The 13,155-nt window shown below is 39.2% G+C and overlaps 1 protein-coding gene across 1 annotated transcript in view; it reads right to left on the bottom strand.

Moving 5' to 3' along the window:
* Positions 1-2,092: 2,092 nt before the first annotated feature.
* The window catches only part of MFAP3L (microfibril associated protein 3 like), a 37,795-nt gene continuing 26,732 nt past the window's right edge, over positions 2,093-13,155 (bottom strand). The window contains exon 3 of the mRNA XM_090288914.1: positions 2,093-5,687. Within this exon, the coding sequence (XP_090145040.1) occupies positions 4,753-5,687 (935 nt within the window). The 3' untranslated portion in view covers positions 2,093-4,752. The remainder of the gene's footprint in view (positions 5,688-13,155) is intronic.

The raw sequence follows: 13,155 nt of genomic DNA on the forward strand, positions 1-13,155 counted from the left end.
AGATAAAAATTATTTTATTTTTCCTTTTTTCCCCCAAGATATGCTTCAAATGCAAAAGACAGGGAAAAGAATTGACTACAGATTTCATATCACTGGAAAGAGTAAATCAGGCCACAATGACATTCCCCTTGGGTGGGACACGACACACATACCGCTCACCTGTGCAAACCCTTTATTAATGCAACAATCAAAATACAAGATGAATCACATATTTTTCTACTATAACATTAACTTAAACATTAGTCATTTGTTTCCATATTTATTTTTAAAAAGTGAACATTTAAAGTTCACAAAATTACCAGTTTGACATTTATGCCCAGTTATATTTTTTTATCTTGTTTTCCAATTTTAACAAAGGATATCCAGAAATAGATATACAGCAAACCAAACATAAATACAAGCATCTTCTTTGACCCTAAATCACTGTAGGCAGCTCTCCAGTGTCTGAGAGATACATTTGAAGGCTTTTGTTATTGGTTAAATAAAAATAATTTATGTCAAAATATTCTCAGAACTATTTGTTTTCTATTTTTACATTCTCTAAAAGCTTCAGTTTTGATTGCAGTATTCTAAGTATAAGCCTCCTTAAAATGATCTCTCTATAGAATTTCAAAGATCATTACCAGCCTCATATATTTTCTTTCATAACAAACAGTCCTCTGGAAAACATAATAAGCAATTTTGTTTTATTTACCCCCCCCCCCCCCCCGCAACTGATTCATTTAATCCAAACCTGATTAATCCCTGTAGAAACCTTAAGAAAGTTTTTAGGAAAATGAACTTTGTTATCTACTGAAGAATTTTTAAATGAATAGGTGAATGTAAAAATGACTAATATCTTGAAGATATCAGGTGCTCAAAATATGTATGGGAATACACAATGAAATATGGTAGGTATTTAAAGAATATAATAAATTAGTTTAGAAAGTGAAATAGATACAGAACAATAATCTTAAGGGACTGACAAAAGGATATGTGACGATAGGTACAGGATAGTAGTTGAACTGTGCTGAGTATAAAATAGAGTATCTGAAAGAGAAATGAAATGCTCCGTTTTCTTACCAAATGAAACACTCAGAGGAAATCCCCCATAAGCAGAACCATAGAGGTTGCCATTTCAGAGGTTCAGCACTGATACAACACTGTATTTCCATCTGCGAATAAAAGGTGTCTGATTTGCCTCTGTAAACAGTTCCTCCAATGGTTGAAATTAGTGTTTCTATAGTTAACTCGATTTGTGTTGGCTGCACTACACTGAGAGTGTGCCTGTACAAAACATGCAAATATTCATTGTGCCTCACATTTTCTTCAAGTGCTAAAGAAGTGAGTAGATCTTAGATTACTAATAAATAACAATCCAAGCATTAGACTTAAAACAGGTTATCAGTCCATTAAATAATTTACAGAGCCATAGTTCAATTCAGTCTTTCCACCAAGTTGCTTTCTTATCTCACACTTGCTTTTTAAAGGGAAGCTTGAACAACACAGACAATTAAAAATGAAGCAAACAATAAAAAAGAAAAAGAAAAGAGATTCCAGAATCCATTGTTTGGGATGGCAGGCCTCTTAGTCTTAGTTTTGAACAAAGGAATGCTCTTAAGCATCTGAGACAAATCATTCTTGATGTAAGGACATACAGCATGATAATGCTCGGGATAGGTGAGAACATTCACATTTTTTAGAGTGATTCCTATACATTAGGTAGCTCATTTAGTTCCTAGAGATTTTAGTCAAGTATTAGTATTTCTTTTTGCCAAGTATGATATACAAAAAGGTGATAAAAGTAGATGTGTCCTAAAAATATGAAAATATAATATATTAAACAAAACCACTATAAATTACATAGATTTTTCAGTATAAAATTGTTTTTTTCCATTTAGAATAAATACCATCCAAATTTGCAGATCATCTAAGCGAATTAAATATGCACACATATCTGAATCATTTTCAGAATTTCTAGAAAAAGAATTGCTAGAGATTTAACCAGATGACTCAGAAACCAGAAATTGTTTGATTTTGACAATGATTACATATGAATCCAAAGAACATGGCTTGGGATTTAGTGTTAAGCTTTTAAAACTACACACACACACACACACACACACACAAAGTCATACATTTATGAATTCTATGAAGCGAAACAGTTTAATATCTTTGAAAATCAGCCAAAAGTCACAGAGTCTTCTACATTTCATATTCTAGCAGGAGAACCTTTCTTATTTTGTAAAGAAGCCAGAGGATGGATAGGAAGAATATAGGATCTCTGGAAGGAGAAATCTCCATTGTAAGCCAATCTTCTTTTAGTTTGGCTATTATTATATCAAGAGCTTTTTGATACTTTAAAGAGGAGGAAGTTTTGAAAATCTATATAATCTCCCCAGTCTAAAGAAGCTAAAAGCAAAATGCAAACATTCTTTGGTCACACGTTTCTGCTCCTGATTCATAAAAAGTTCGCCCATTTTAAACTTTTTATTCTAACTCAATGTCTAGATGAAATAGATGCCTTCTCCTGTAGTTTTCATGTGGAAATGTGTACATGGATTTGGGTGGGATGAAAACTGAATACATTGAGGAAAAGTTCACACAATACCACAGAATGAGCTTCAATCTGTGTTGTTTTGAGTGTACAGATCCATGATAAGAATTTGTTGGCTTCCATAACAAGTGAAAAACAGTTATACTCTGAATTGGAGATAAATTTTTTCTGTAACTCAAATACATAAAATCCCAGTCAAAAGAGCCCAATCGGGAATGATGGTTTCTTAATTGCTCACTACGAATTTATGTGACTACCCAAGATGCCAACAGTTCATTCCTTTCCAAGAGATGTCTGATCAAAATCCATTTCTTGTCAGATTGCCTTCCATATCAGTTATCTATGAACAAAAATAACGCGGTCAAGGCCATCCCTAAAGCCAGACCCTCTGGTCTCAGGTATAGAGCTAGATATATTTGCTGTAAAGTTTAGACAGCAAAAGCATCCAACCTCATGTACCCATTTTTGCTCCTAATATTGCCTGTCTCTTGCAATGGGGGCCACCATGAGAGATTACAAACTTTCCATAAAACTATGAATGTCTGAGCTAGAAGGGATCTTGTGATCCATCAGGTACAATGCAACCCCTATATTTTGCAGGTGAAAAAAATTAAATTCCAGAACGAGAAAGGGACCTGTCCAAGGTCACTTATCCAGATAGTGACACAATGAGGACTAAATATCTGCATCTGTATTTTCTCTCTTGCTACCAGTGTGGTCCATATAACCTCCTATGTCATGAGCCCATCACTTGATGTGGACATGACCCTTGTAACTACTTCAAGGTTAGTGTCTCCCTGTTCCTAAGAGAAAATGAAGTAACACCACTCGTTCTCATCATGATTAAATCTAAACTGTAGAAGTGGTCTAAATGATTAATTTGGTGAGGGGAGAAGATCCACAACTTGCTTAAAATGCTATGATTTTTGAAAGTCATCGCATTTATCTGAGTAAGTAATGCAGCATAAACAATGTTAGGTGAACCAAGAGGTATGAGTAAAATTCTTTAAAGTAACTGTGAAAAAAAACGAGGATGAAAACATGGATTTGGTTCTGTGAGAGAATGAGACCATCTAAATGGCACTCAGACAGATAAGAAAACTGAAACCCAGACTTGCCCAAAGCCAGGCAGCTGGTTACTGGCACAGTCAGTAAGGTGTTGGCCTTTGAATGACTAGTTTTGTCTTTTGTCAGTAACATCATTCTGCCTTGCATATAACTGCTTTCTTGTGAGACTCAATAATTCAATCATTTTGGCAAGAAATTTGATGGTACAGTTGCCTTTGCTATTATCATAATATTTATATCCTTTGCTGCAAGGTCCTCTGGGTAGCCAATATTCTATAATATACAGGAATTCACCAAATGCCATGGGTATTACGGATATAATCTCCCCCAACCCATACCTCAGTTGCGCTCACCAAAAGGCTCTCTGAATTCAACAGGTAAACACAATTTTATTTGGCTATTAAAGTGCTATTCCTGGGCAAAGTTTTTTCTCAGTTTCACAGCAGCAGCTTCACTGGAAACAAACAAAAATCAAGGTATAAAAATAAGCCTGGGAAATAACAAAATTAAGGAGCCTTATAACTACTTTGGAACATTACAAATGACTTATAGCTATCAGCCCTGGTACTGGTGACTGATACCAAAGCCTCTGAGGTAAATGTTCTAGGGGAAAATAAGGACAACTTGGACTAAACCAGAAAGAGCAATTAGTATTAATATAACAACAATTACTCCATTATAAAGGAACAGTGAAAGGAATGAAAACTGAGAAGAAAGTGCAACAAACCCATATACGTGCATTTGCTATAGTAGCAGACCTATAATTTTGTAAAAGAAAAGCAATGCAGTGTGCATTGGACAGGGCTCTTGAACTCAGAATGTATCTTACAGTAGTGGACTCTTTGCCAAAAGGGCATCACCAATTAAGGTACTTGGCAGAGAATCGTCTCTAAAATCCGTATCACTTGGACAGACACCTTCTGTCCACTATTAACAATTCTGCACCCTGATGTTTCCCACATCCTTTTCTACTGGGGAAGGTCCAGTCACATGAACTGCACACAGGTGTTTCCCCCTTTAAAATGGCATCACTCGTACCTAAGGGATGAGAGTCTCCTGGTAAGGCTTAGCGGCAAGTGCGTACTACATCTGGACTACGAGGAGCAGCCCCTGATTTTCTTGATATGCATAGCTTTTCAGAGTTGGTATTAGACATGGCTTTCATAAATAATGCAGGTGTTTCTGTCGTGTGCCACTGCTGGCTCTGTAGTTTCCAGTGGAGCCGGTGGCAGGACTCTATCTATAGCTACCTCCACAGGCGTGGGCTCTTCAGACGTGAGCTCCGTGGATGTTACATCTGTGGAAGGCTCTGCAGTTTCTGGGGACTGTTCGGCTGATGGTTCAGTCTCCTCTTCATCTTTGACTTCAAACTGTTCCCCTTCTTGGTCATCCACGTGATCTTTTTTGGACTGTGGATGAACAGACACCTTGATGGCAATCTGCTGAGGTTGTTCATGCAGCGATGAGGCGTCCGAGTCGGCAGTAGGGGAGTCACTTCGCTTCAGGGAGTTTGGGATTGTGTACACCTCATCCCTGTCTGTGGCCTCCTGGCCTTCTGGAGTGTGCCGCACAAAATTCTGCCCCTGTTCCTCCAGCCCGACCACTTCCATGATCTCCTCCATGATGGTCCTGCAGTTCATGATGAGAGGAGGCAGGGGCACACTCCGGGCAAGCTCTTCAATATAACGGGCAAACTCCATGGTTTTGAACTGGGTGACTTTGGCAAGCTCTAGAGTTTTGGCTGAGGTGATGATGGGAATCCGCTTGGCGATCTCGAACGCCTTTTGCAGCTTCTCTGCACCTTCTGTCCTAAAGAACTCGTTGATGGCTTTCTCAGTCTTCTTCAGGTGGCTGCTCATCATACACAGGCGAGTGATGTTGAGGACCATGACGATGGTGAAGGCCACAAGGCAGACGACCATGTAGTAGACACCCATGTCCCCAGAGGTGAAGATGACTCGCAGGGTCACCGTGTTGTTCACAGTGCCATAGACATTAGAAGCAACACACGTGTATTTACCTCGGTCTGAAAAAGACACCTTGGTGATGTTCAGGAGGCCACTCTCGAGCATCTGCCATTTTCCTGTTGGAAGGGAGAGAATATTTTTAAAAAAGGACATACTGTGCCCCCTGATGTGACTACAGACTTGCACATTGCTGAAAACATCTACTATTAATGACAGTGAACATTCACTATGTGCCAGACATTGACAGGTGTGAACTCCTTTAATCTTCACAACAGCTCTGTGGGATAGGTAGGTACTAATACTAGCCCCATTTTATAGGGTGAGGAAACTGAGGCACAATTAGATTAAACCTTCTCAAGGTCAGCAGTTTGGAAGCGGTAGACTTAGAAGGTGAATTCAGAGCTCAAGAGGCTGTACTCTTAACCACCAAACTATACCATGTAATTTCACATCCTAGTGAAAAATATGAAAAATAAGCAATCTGGAAAATACTGTACTCTAATTACAGAATTCCGTAACTTTAGCATCTGATTTTCTAACCTGCCAGCAAGCATGACTCTACTGAATATATGTTCACTGGGGAGTTTAATGCTTCTCAGAATTTAAAATAGTTTAGGACCAATATAAAATCTGGAGTAAATCAATTAAATTATCATTGTTTACCTGGGTTCCTCATATTTGATATTGAAGCTATCCTTGTATGACCTCAGTTAATTAAAACATAATTATGTCATTAACTTTGATAATCTACAATGAATTGTCTATGCAACTTAAAGTTACAAGTCAGAGGCTGGGTATGAATTAGTATCGATTTGTTTTAGCCTTGAAAATAAAATTATAGACCCATCGAATTGAAAATAAGCCTCACACAAGAGAGAGAACGCATGTCGATAACAGCAATTCTTCCTTCCCTTCTGGCCTGGAAAGGACCTAGTATTGCCCTGCGAATGAGGTTCTGACCCAGGCAACACTCTGGAGTTGGGGTTCTTGGTCTGTGCACCTGCAGTCAGAGGACCTCTGGACAACATACAAGCAATGTTGGCTTGTGGATCTTGGGTCCGAGCCTTATCTGCAGCCCTACCACCTACATCCGTACACTGTCCTATAGAATGCAAGGTCCAGGTCAGGCCTGTTGGGAGTTCTAAGAAACAGAGCAGGCAGCTATTTCTCCATAAAAGTACTCCAGGTCCCTAAGCCAACAAGAGGGACCTTTCTGGGGAGACGGGACAATTTAACATGTAGTTTCAAGTATCTATTACTACATTGTATTTTTACTTGTTTCTTTCCTCCTGGGAGTTACTTTTAATTCTAATTATAAGTGTGATATTTCCCCAAAGCAATAAGCAAAGTGTTCCCTTTTCAAACTTGTGAGCACAAATGTTACCAAAGTCTCAAGGGACTGAGGAACGAGGCAACAGAGGGCTTCTTTATTCCAGCCGTTGTTCTGCTACAGCGTAGTGACTATAGTCCGGTTGATGTTTTTAAGAAAGCTGGCCGCAGGAGTGAAGTGCCTCCGGGGGGCGGACAGTCCCTCTGACCTGCTGGCCAGGGAGAATCTGGCAGGATGCCTTTAGTAGATGATGTCACATTACTTTGCTTTCTAAAAGAACATCTGTGAAGAGTGGTTCCTGGTGTCCCTGAGTAACCCTTTCCCAACAATTCACCCAGTGTATTTTCCCTAGGAGTAGAAAACACTGGTTTGAAAAATCTAGTGAATTTTCAGCTCTGTGAATGTGTATGAATAAACAAACCTCGCACCCAGTCTGTGAAATTTTCTTGCATTCAGATGGGGTGGGAGCAAGCCTTCCACCCCCTCTTTCATTTCCTGATCCTAAATTTTGATACTTCTGCTGCAGATTTATCCAAATGTGTAATAATATGAGGCAAGAGAAATTATGAATTTATTTTTTTAACATCTGTATGTTTCATAAAAGTAGACTACAGCAGGACAGGGGAAAAAAACTCTAGTTAATTAAAAGCTTACTATAGATAGATATGCAAGGTATTGGGCATCAGAGAATCACAGACTATACTTACAGTAGTTTCTCAGGTTTACCTTCCTTCATTTGTAAAAACGTGTAACAGAAAATAGGGTCGAAGAGGGTGAGAAGGTGAGGTTATTTGTATGGGGAATGATTAGGATCAATTTATTCATCTCCTAACCTCCCCATTGCTGTTCCTTTTATGGAGGGATTAATCTGTAAATTCAAAGACATGGTAGTCTGAACCACAGTGCAGAAGAACAAAAGCAGAAAAGAACACTAAACTGAGAAGGCTAGCATCTGACGGGAACAGAAACAGCTTCCTCCTCAAACCCACACAATAATCTTAAGTGATCATTGTATTCTGTTATAGGCAAATGAAACACAATACATTTTAGTTACAACATACCAATACTTTCCTCTATTTGAAAATGTTACTGAACTTAAATTTCATAATTATTTTCAGGCATATGGGTCATTGGGTACTGACATGTATTTATTCTAGACCCAAGTGATTCAGTGCACATTAGAACTTAAGACATTTCAGAAAGTTTCTTATCACATTGTGAGGAGAGGCATAATTTGGAATCAAACACTACCTTATGAAGTGACACTTGTGGCTTGTTTGGGGGAAAACAGAGATTTTCAACAGATAATTACTTAGGAGCACATTTGCTTCTTAGCCCAGGACAGTGGGTCCTTAGACTAGTATCTTTCATATACTTGATTCAATCATTAACTTAGTTTGTTCTTGAATTCTGAAGCCCAGCTATGTATCTGTGACTATATTTTCTTAATCCATGTTATGATCTTAAAACACTTGGGTTACTACCTGTAATCTGAGCTGCAACACCCTAGTTAAACGACTGAGACCACATCTCTCTCTGCTAGCAATTTCCTTTTTCCAATCTAAGACACAAAGACATCTCTTTAGTTTTGGTCCTTTACTAGATTCCCCTTGAAACAACCATCATATTTATTTTATGGATCACGGTAATATTAATGATGTTTAGGCTTCCTCTCATATATGATATGGTAAAAGAATGTGTGACCTGGATTAAATATTCTATTATCAGATCACAAAGCAAGTCTTTGGAAGCCAACACACATACACTCCTAAGGGTTATAATGTCAGAAGAGCTCAAACTTTGACCTCAAAGGTGATGTACATCTGTATGGCTTCTTCTTAAAAGGCTGAAACATTCCTTCCTTCCTAGGAACTAAGACTCTAAATAATGCCTCTCAGCCTCAGATTGACCTTTGACTAGTGACAAAGATTTCTGAATGTTCGGCTATCATATGAATCCCTAAAAATTATGAAGATGGCACAGGTTCTACTTTGGGGTCCTCCCACACCAGCTTTGAGCCTAGTTTCATGCAGAATCTCCACAGGACACCTGCACAGCTGAGATAATCTTGAGAACATTTTCTGTGCCACATGTAACTATTCACCTCAGTCAAATATCATGTTCCAAGATTCATTCTGGAAGTCCCAACTTCAGCTGTCAGAAAGTTAAAGAAATAAAAACACCCACAGCGTTATACACACAGATCAGGTATACCCAGTGTTGTTCCCACATATTTTAAATGGTAATTGAGTGGGAATGTCAAAATTATGTGTTGAATTTTCATTAAGTTGCATCACTTCAACACCAACAAAAACCTACAATGTCAGCAGCTGATGCTAAGTCAGTTCTATGTGCAATGACTTTGGAGGAAATAAAGAGGTAGCTGTTTAGCCATTACTTTCTGAATATAATACAAGAGATAAAACGTAAAATATTTTCCAAACGCTCTTGACAGTAGTTCACTTCCACCTTTGCCTTGCTCAGACTGTAGTTCCCCACTTGGGAATGTCCTTCCTCCATCCCCTCTTCCCACTCTGGTCCTGGAAGGTGACACACACCTGAAAGATTCAGGCTAAAACACTGCCACACGCAGCAAGGGAAGGGCTGCTGCATCCCTGCTGGAGACTAGAGTTTGCCCAGGAATCTGTCAGTCTTCCCCAAGAAACCCCAGGCACAACAATCACACGTGAAGATCACCCACATGTGAACAGAAGTGTTGTGGTGACAGTGTCTCCTTTGCAAAGAGAAAAGCTAACAGATGTTATTTCTTAGCTGTACTGCAGTATGTGCTATGCTGCGCAACAAAGCTGACATTTTTAGAAAGGCAGTAATCTTTTTTTTATCTTGTTCACGCCTTCAGTTAACAATTATTGAATAAACTGTCTATATGCCAAGTTCCATGCTAGACTGTGCAAATACAAAGACGATGCCTGACTGCAAAAACCACCCCGGCCAAAGAGGGATCCAGACTCCATCAAATAACTGGGGGATCACTGGTGCAGGGCAGTGGGGTGAAGAAGGGAACAGTGAGGATAGGCTTCCTAGAGACATGAGGTACTTGCCAGGGTCAGGACAGGGAGGAGTGCTGGCAGGCAGGAAAACGAGGGTAAAGAGAAAGGGCTTTTAAGACCAGAGGGGGATGGTTGGTGGAATAGGGGAGCATTGAGCCAGAGAGGAGACCCACTGTACACTCCTGTAGTTGACAAACCATTTTTAAAATAAAGGAGGGCTGGGGTAGAGACGAGGCTTGAGAGGGCTGCAAGGCCAGAATATTCCAGAGCTTAATATATTTATGCTGGAGAACAGGAGCCTCTCATTTTATGGGGCTTTCCCTTGATATCTTATCTTTAGGGGCCTCAGGACCTTCCCACATGCTCCCTCTCTGCCTGGAAAGCTCTCCTCCTTCCCCACTCCAAGCCCCCACCTCACACATTCTTAGCGCAGTTGAGATACCACCTTAGCATCTCCCCTTGTTCACCTCGAAAGCCTTCTCTGATCCCTGATTAAATCAGTGGAGAAAACCTCAAAGTCCAGGAACAGATGCCAGGAAGTATGTGAAATTTAAAATCTAAGGACAATGTCATTTCAAATCAGTGAGGAAAAAATTCCTACTTTATGTGATATGTAAAAATAAATTCCAAGTACTCTGAAGATCTAAATGTAAACTTAAAAGTATAAAATTAACAGAATATACTAAAACATTTTTGTAACCTTAGAATAGGAAGGCTTTTTTAAGCATTTCAAGAATCGTAGAAACCATAAAGAAAAAACCCTGACAGATTAAATTTCTCCCGAATTAAAATTTTTTTTTACTATAAAAAATGTCATACTAAAGGTAAAAGCAAATGACAAAGTGGGAGAAAATTCTAGAATATTTGACAAATGCTCAATAATTATAAAACATTAAAAAATCCTATAAATCGAGACAACCCAAAAGAAAATGGGGAAAAATAAAAATGGATAAGTCACAGAAAAAAATGCAAATGGTATCTAAGTGTAGAAAATAACCAATGATTAAATTATAATTAAAATCTGAAGGGATTAATTTTTAAAAAACACAACTTTTTCACCTTTCAGAGTGCCAAATAAAGGTGGGGAGGCTTTGAGTATACAGGATGCTGGAGAAAGGGACACGCCCACACACTGCAGCAGGGTACAACCTTTGGAAGGCTGGTTTGGAGGAATCCCTCAACATATAAAATGAATGTAACCTATGATCCACATTTAAACTTCTTGAAATTCTTCAAATCAAACAAGCCTGGATTGCCTGGAAGAATATTAATGAATGTAAGAAAATCAACGTAATGAAAAATATTTTTCTAGAATAGTTTTTCTCTCCAGCGACATAATTCTAGAGCTTTCCTCCCCTGCCAGCATTCTCTGGGAGAAGCCATAACCTCAGTCTCATCCAGAAAGGAGGGTGACCTGGTACCACTGTGCTTCCCAGGGGTCCCGCATGCACACAAGAGAACACAATGTCATGTCAATAGGACAGTGTCAGAAGACTGTCTAGCAATTAGAGAAAGGGATCAACAGCATTGTATGGCTACAGTTAAACCTGTAAACATCAAAAAATTCTATGGTATAGGGGTTACTGTGACTCCACATGAAACTGATATAGGGCACCAGATCAACCCTACTTTTGCAGACAACTCCTGGCTCAAGTATTGCTGTATAGAAATGAGCTACACCAACACTTTCTGGAACTGAAGAACCATAAGGAACATGAAGGCACAATCTATAAAGACATTGTAATTACAACTTTTCTCCAAATACCATGTCTAAGAAATCCTAAGTTTACCAGCTTTTCCTGAGGATCACTGAGCATTAAAAATTAACATTATATCCAAATGCTAAGCTCTTAGAATTTCCATCAACTTATTTATAAAAGAAAAGGATTTCTTTTTCCTTAGAGAGTTCTGTGAATGTGTAAACAAACTGATGCATGGTTTGTCTGTATCCCCAATGAGTGGTATAAGAAGATTAAAACTCTGTTCACAACCCCATTTAGATACTTAAGCCCTGACGGTCCTCACACCCATGCTTTTTAAGGAGAGCTCAATCTGCCAAAACAAGTAGGCTATTTTCCTGAAACAAACAAACAAAAATTTTCAGAGAATGTTTATGTAAACATAAATGAAATACAACATTCCCTTGAATGAGTATGGCATTGAATTGACACTTGTCAAGTAAGAACAAAATGCACTGTGGGTTTGTGGCTATAAATGTGGCCCTCATTTTCTACTATGTGAAATATAGGATTCTGAAAAGAAAGGATCCACTCCTTTTTACAACACAATTGAGAACAAGTTTAGCACTGTGTGGCCGCACCTGTTACAGGGCTTCTGCAGTACGTGACGGCTGCTTAAAGCCACTGCGGAGTCAGGGTATGAACACCGCAAGCCGCAAGGGCTCTTGTGCCCTCGCTCCCCAGACCTCCCAAGCGGTCTCTTCAAAGAGTACTACTAGGGAAGCTCTAACAAGCTAGTTCCTCCATCATGCGGAGCCACGCAGCCCAGGACAACACAGGCTTAGCTCAGCTTTCGGCTCAAGAAAGTGGGGTTTGGAAGGACTGCTGCTCAGAGCCTGCACTTCTGCTCTGCCTAAAGGTAGAGTAATAGCTGAAAAAAACCTATATTTTCATTTCCTGGAAAAGGGAATATCTGACACTCTGGCTCATTTGATCTGGTCATCTTCATTTTTTAAAAGGTGCCAAGCATGTAATTCCATGCAGAGTCGCAAGTCTTTTCTGACAGTAGCTGTAGGTGGTCTTCTAAGACAGGAGCACCCTACACTGGGTTCATATACAAAGATTACATTTTGGGGATCTCAGCTGTCATATGAGATGGAGCTGAAGTGTCTTTGCATGGCTAAGACTAAAGTATTCTGGGCTCACATCCCAAATGCAGCACAACTCATTTAAAGAAACACTATAAATAGTGCGTTGTTATCAAGTTGGCCCTTAATATGACTCAATTTGGAAGTGAGTCAGTTCCATAAGATAAACCACTTTTATGGAAAAATACATTAAGGGTCAAGATCTACTCTGCAATGACTCTTTAGTTAGCTGAGGAGTGCTGCTTTGGATTAGATCAGGCTTTCTCAACTTGAGCACTACTGACATTTTGCACTTGCTAATTCTCTGTAGGGGTCTGTCCTGTGCACTGTAGGAAGTTTAATAGCATCCCTGGAAACACAGGGATAGGCAAATGTAAAATTCATCCTGTGCATAATATTCTCTACAATTTCCACAT

This window comes from Furipterus horrens, unplaced genomic scaffold, assembly GCF_987537825.1.
Source record: "Furipterus horrens unplaced genomic scaffold, mFurHor1.1.pri manual_scaffold_10, whole genome shotgun sequence".
Taxonomy (NCBI): domain Eukaryota; kingdom Metazoa; phylum Chordata; class Mammalia; order Chiroptera; family Furipteridae; genus Furipterus; species Furipterus horrens.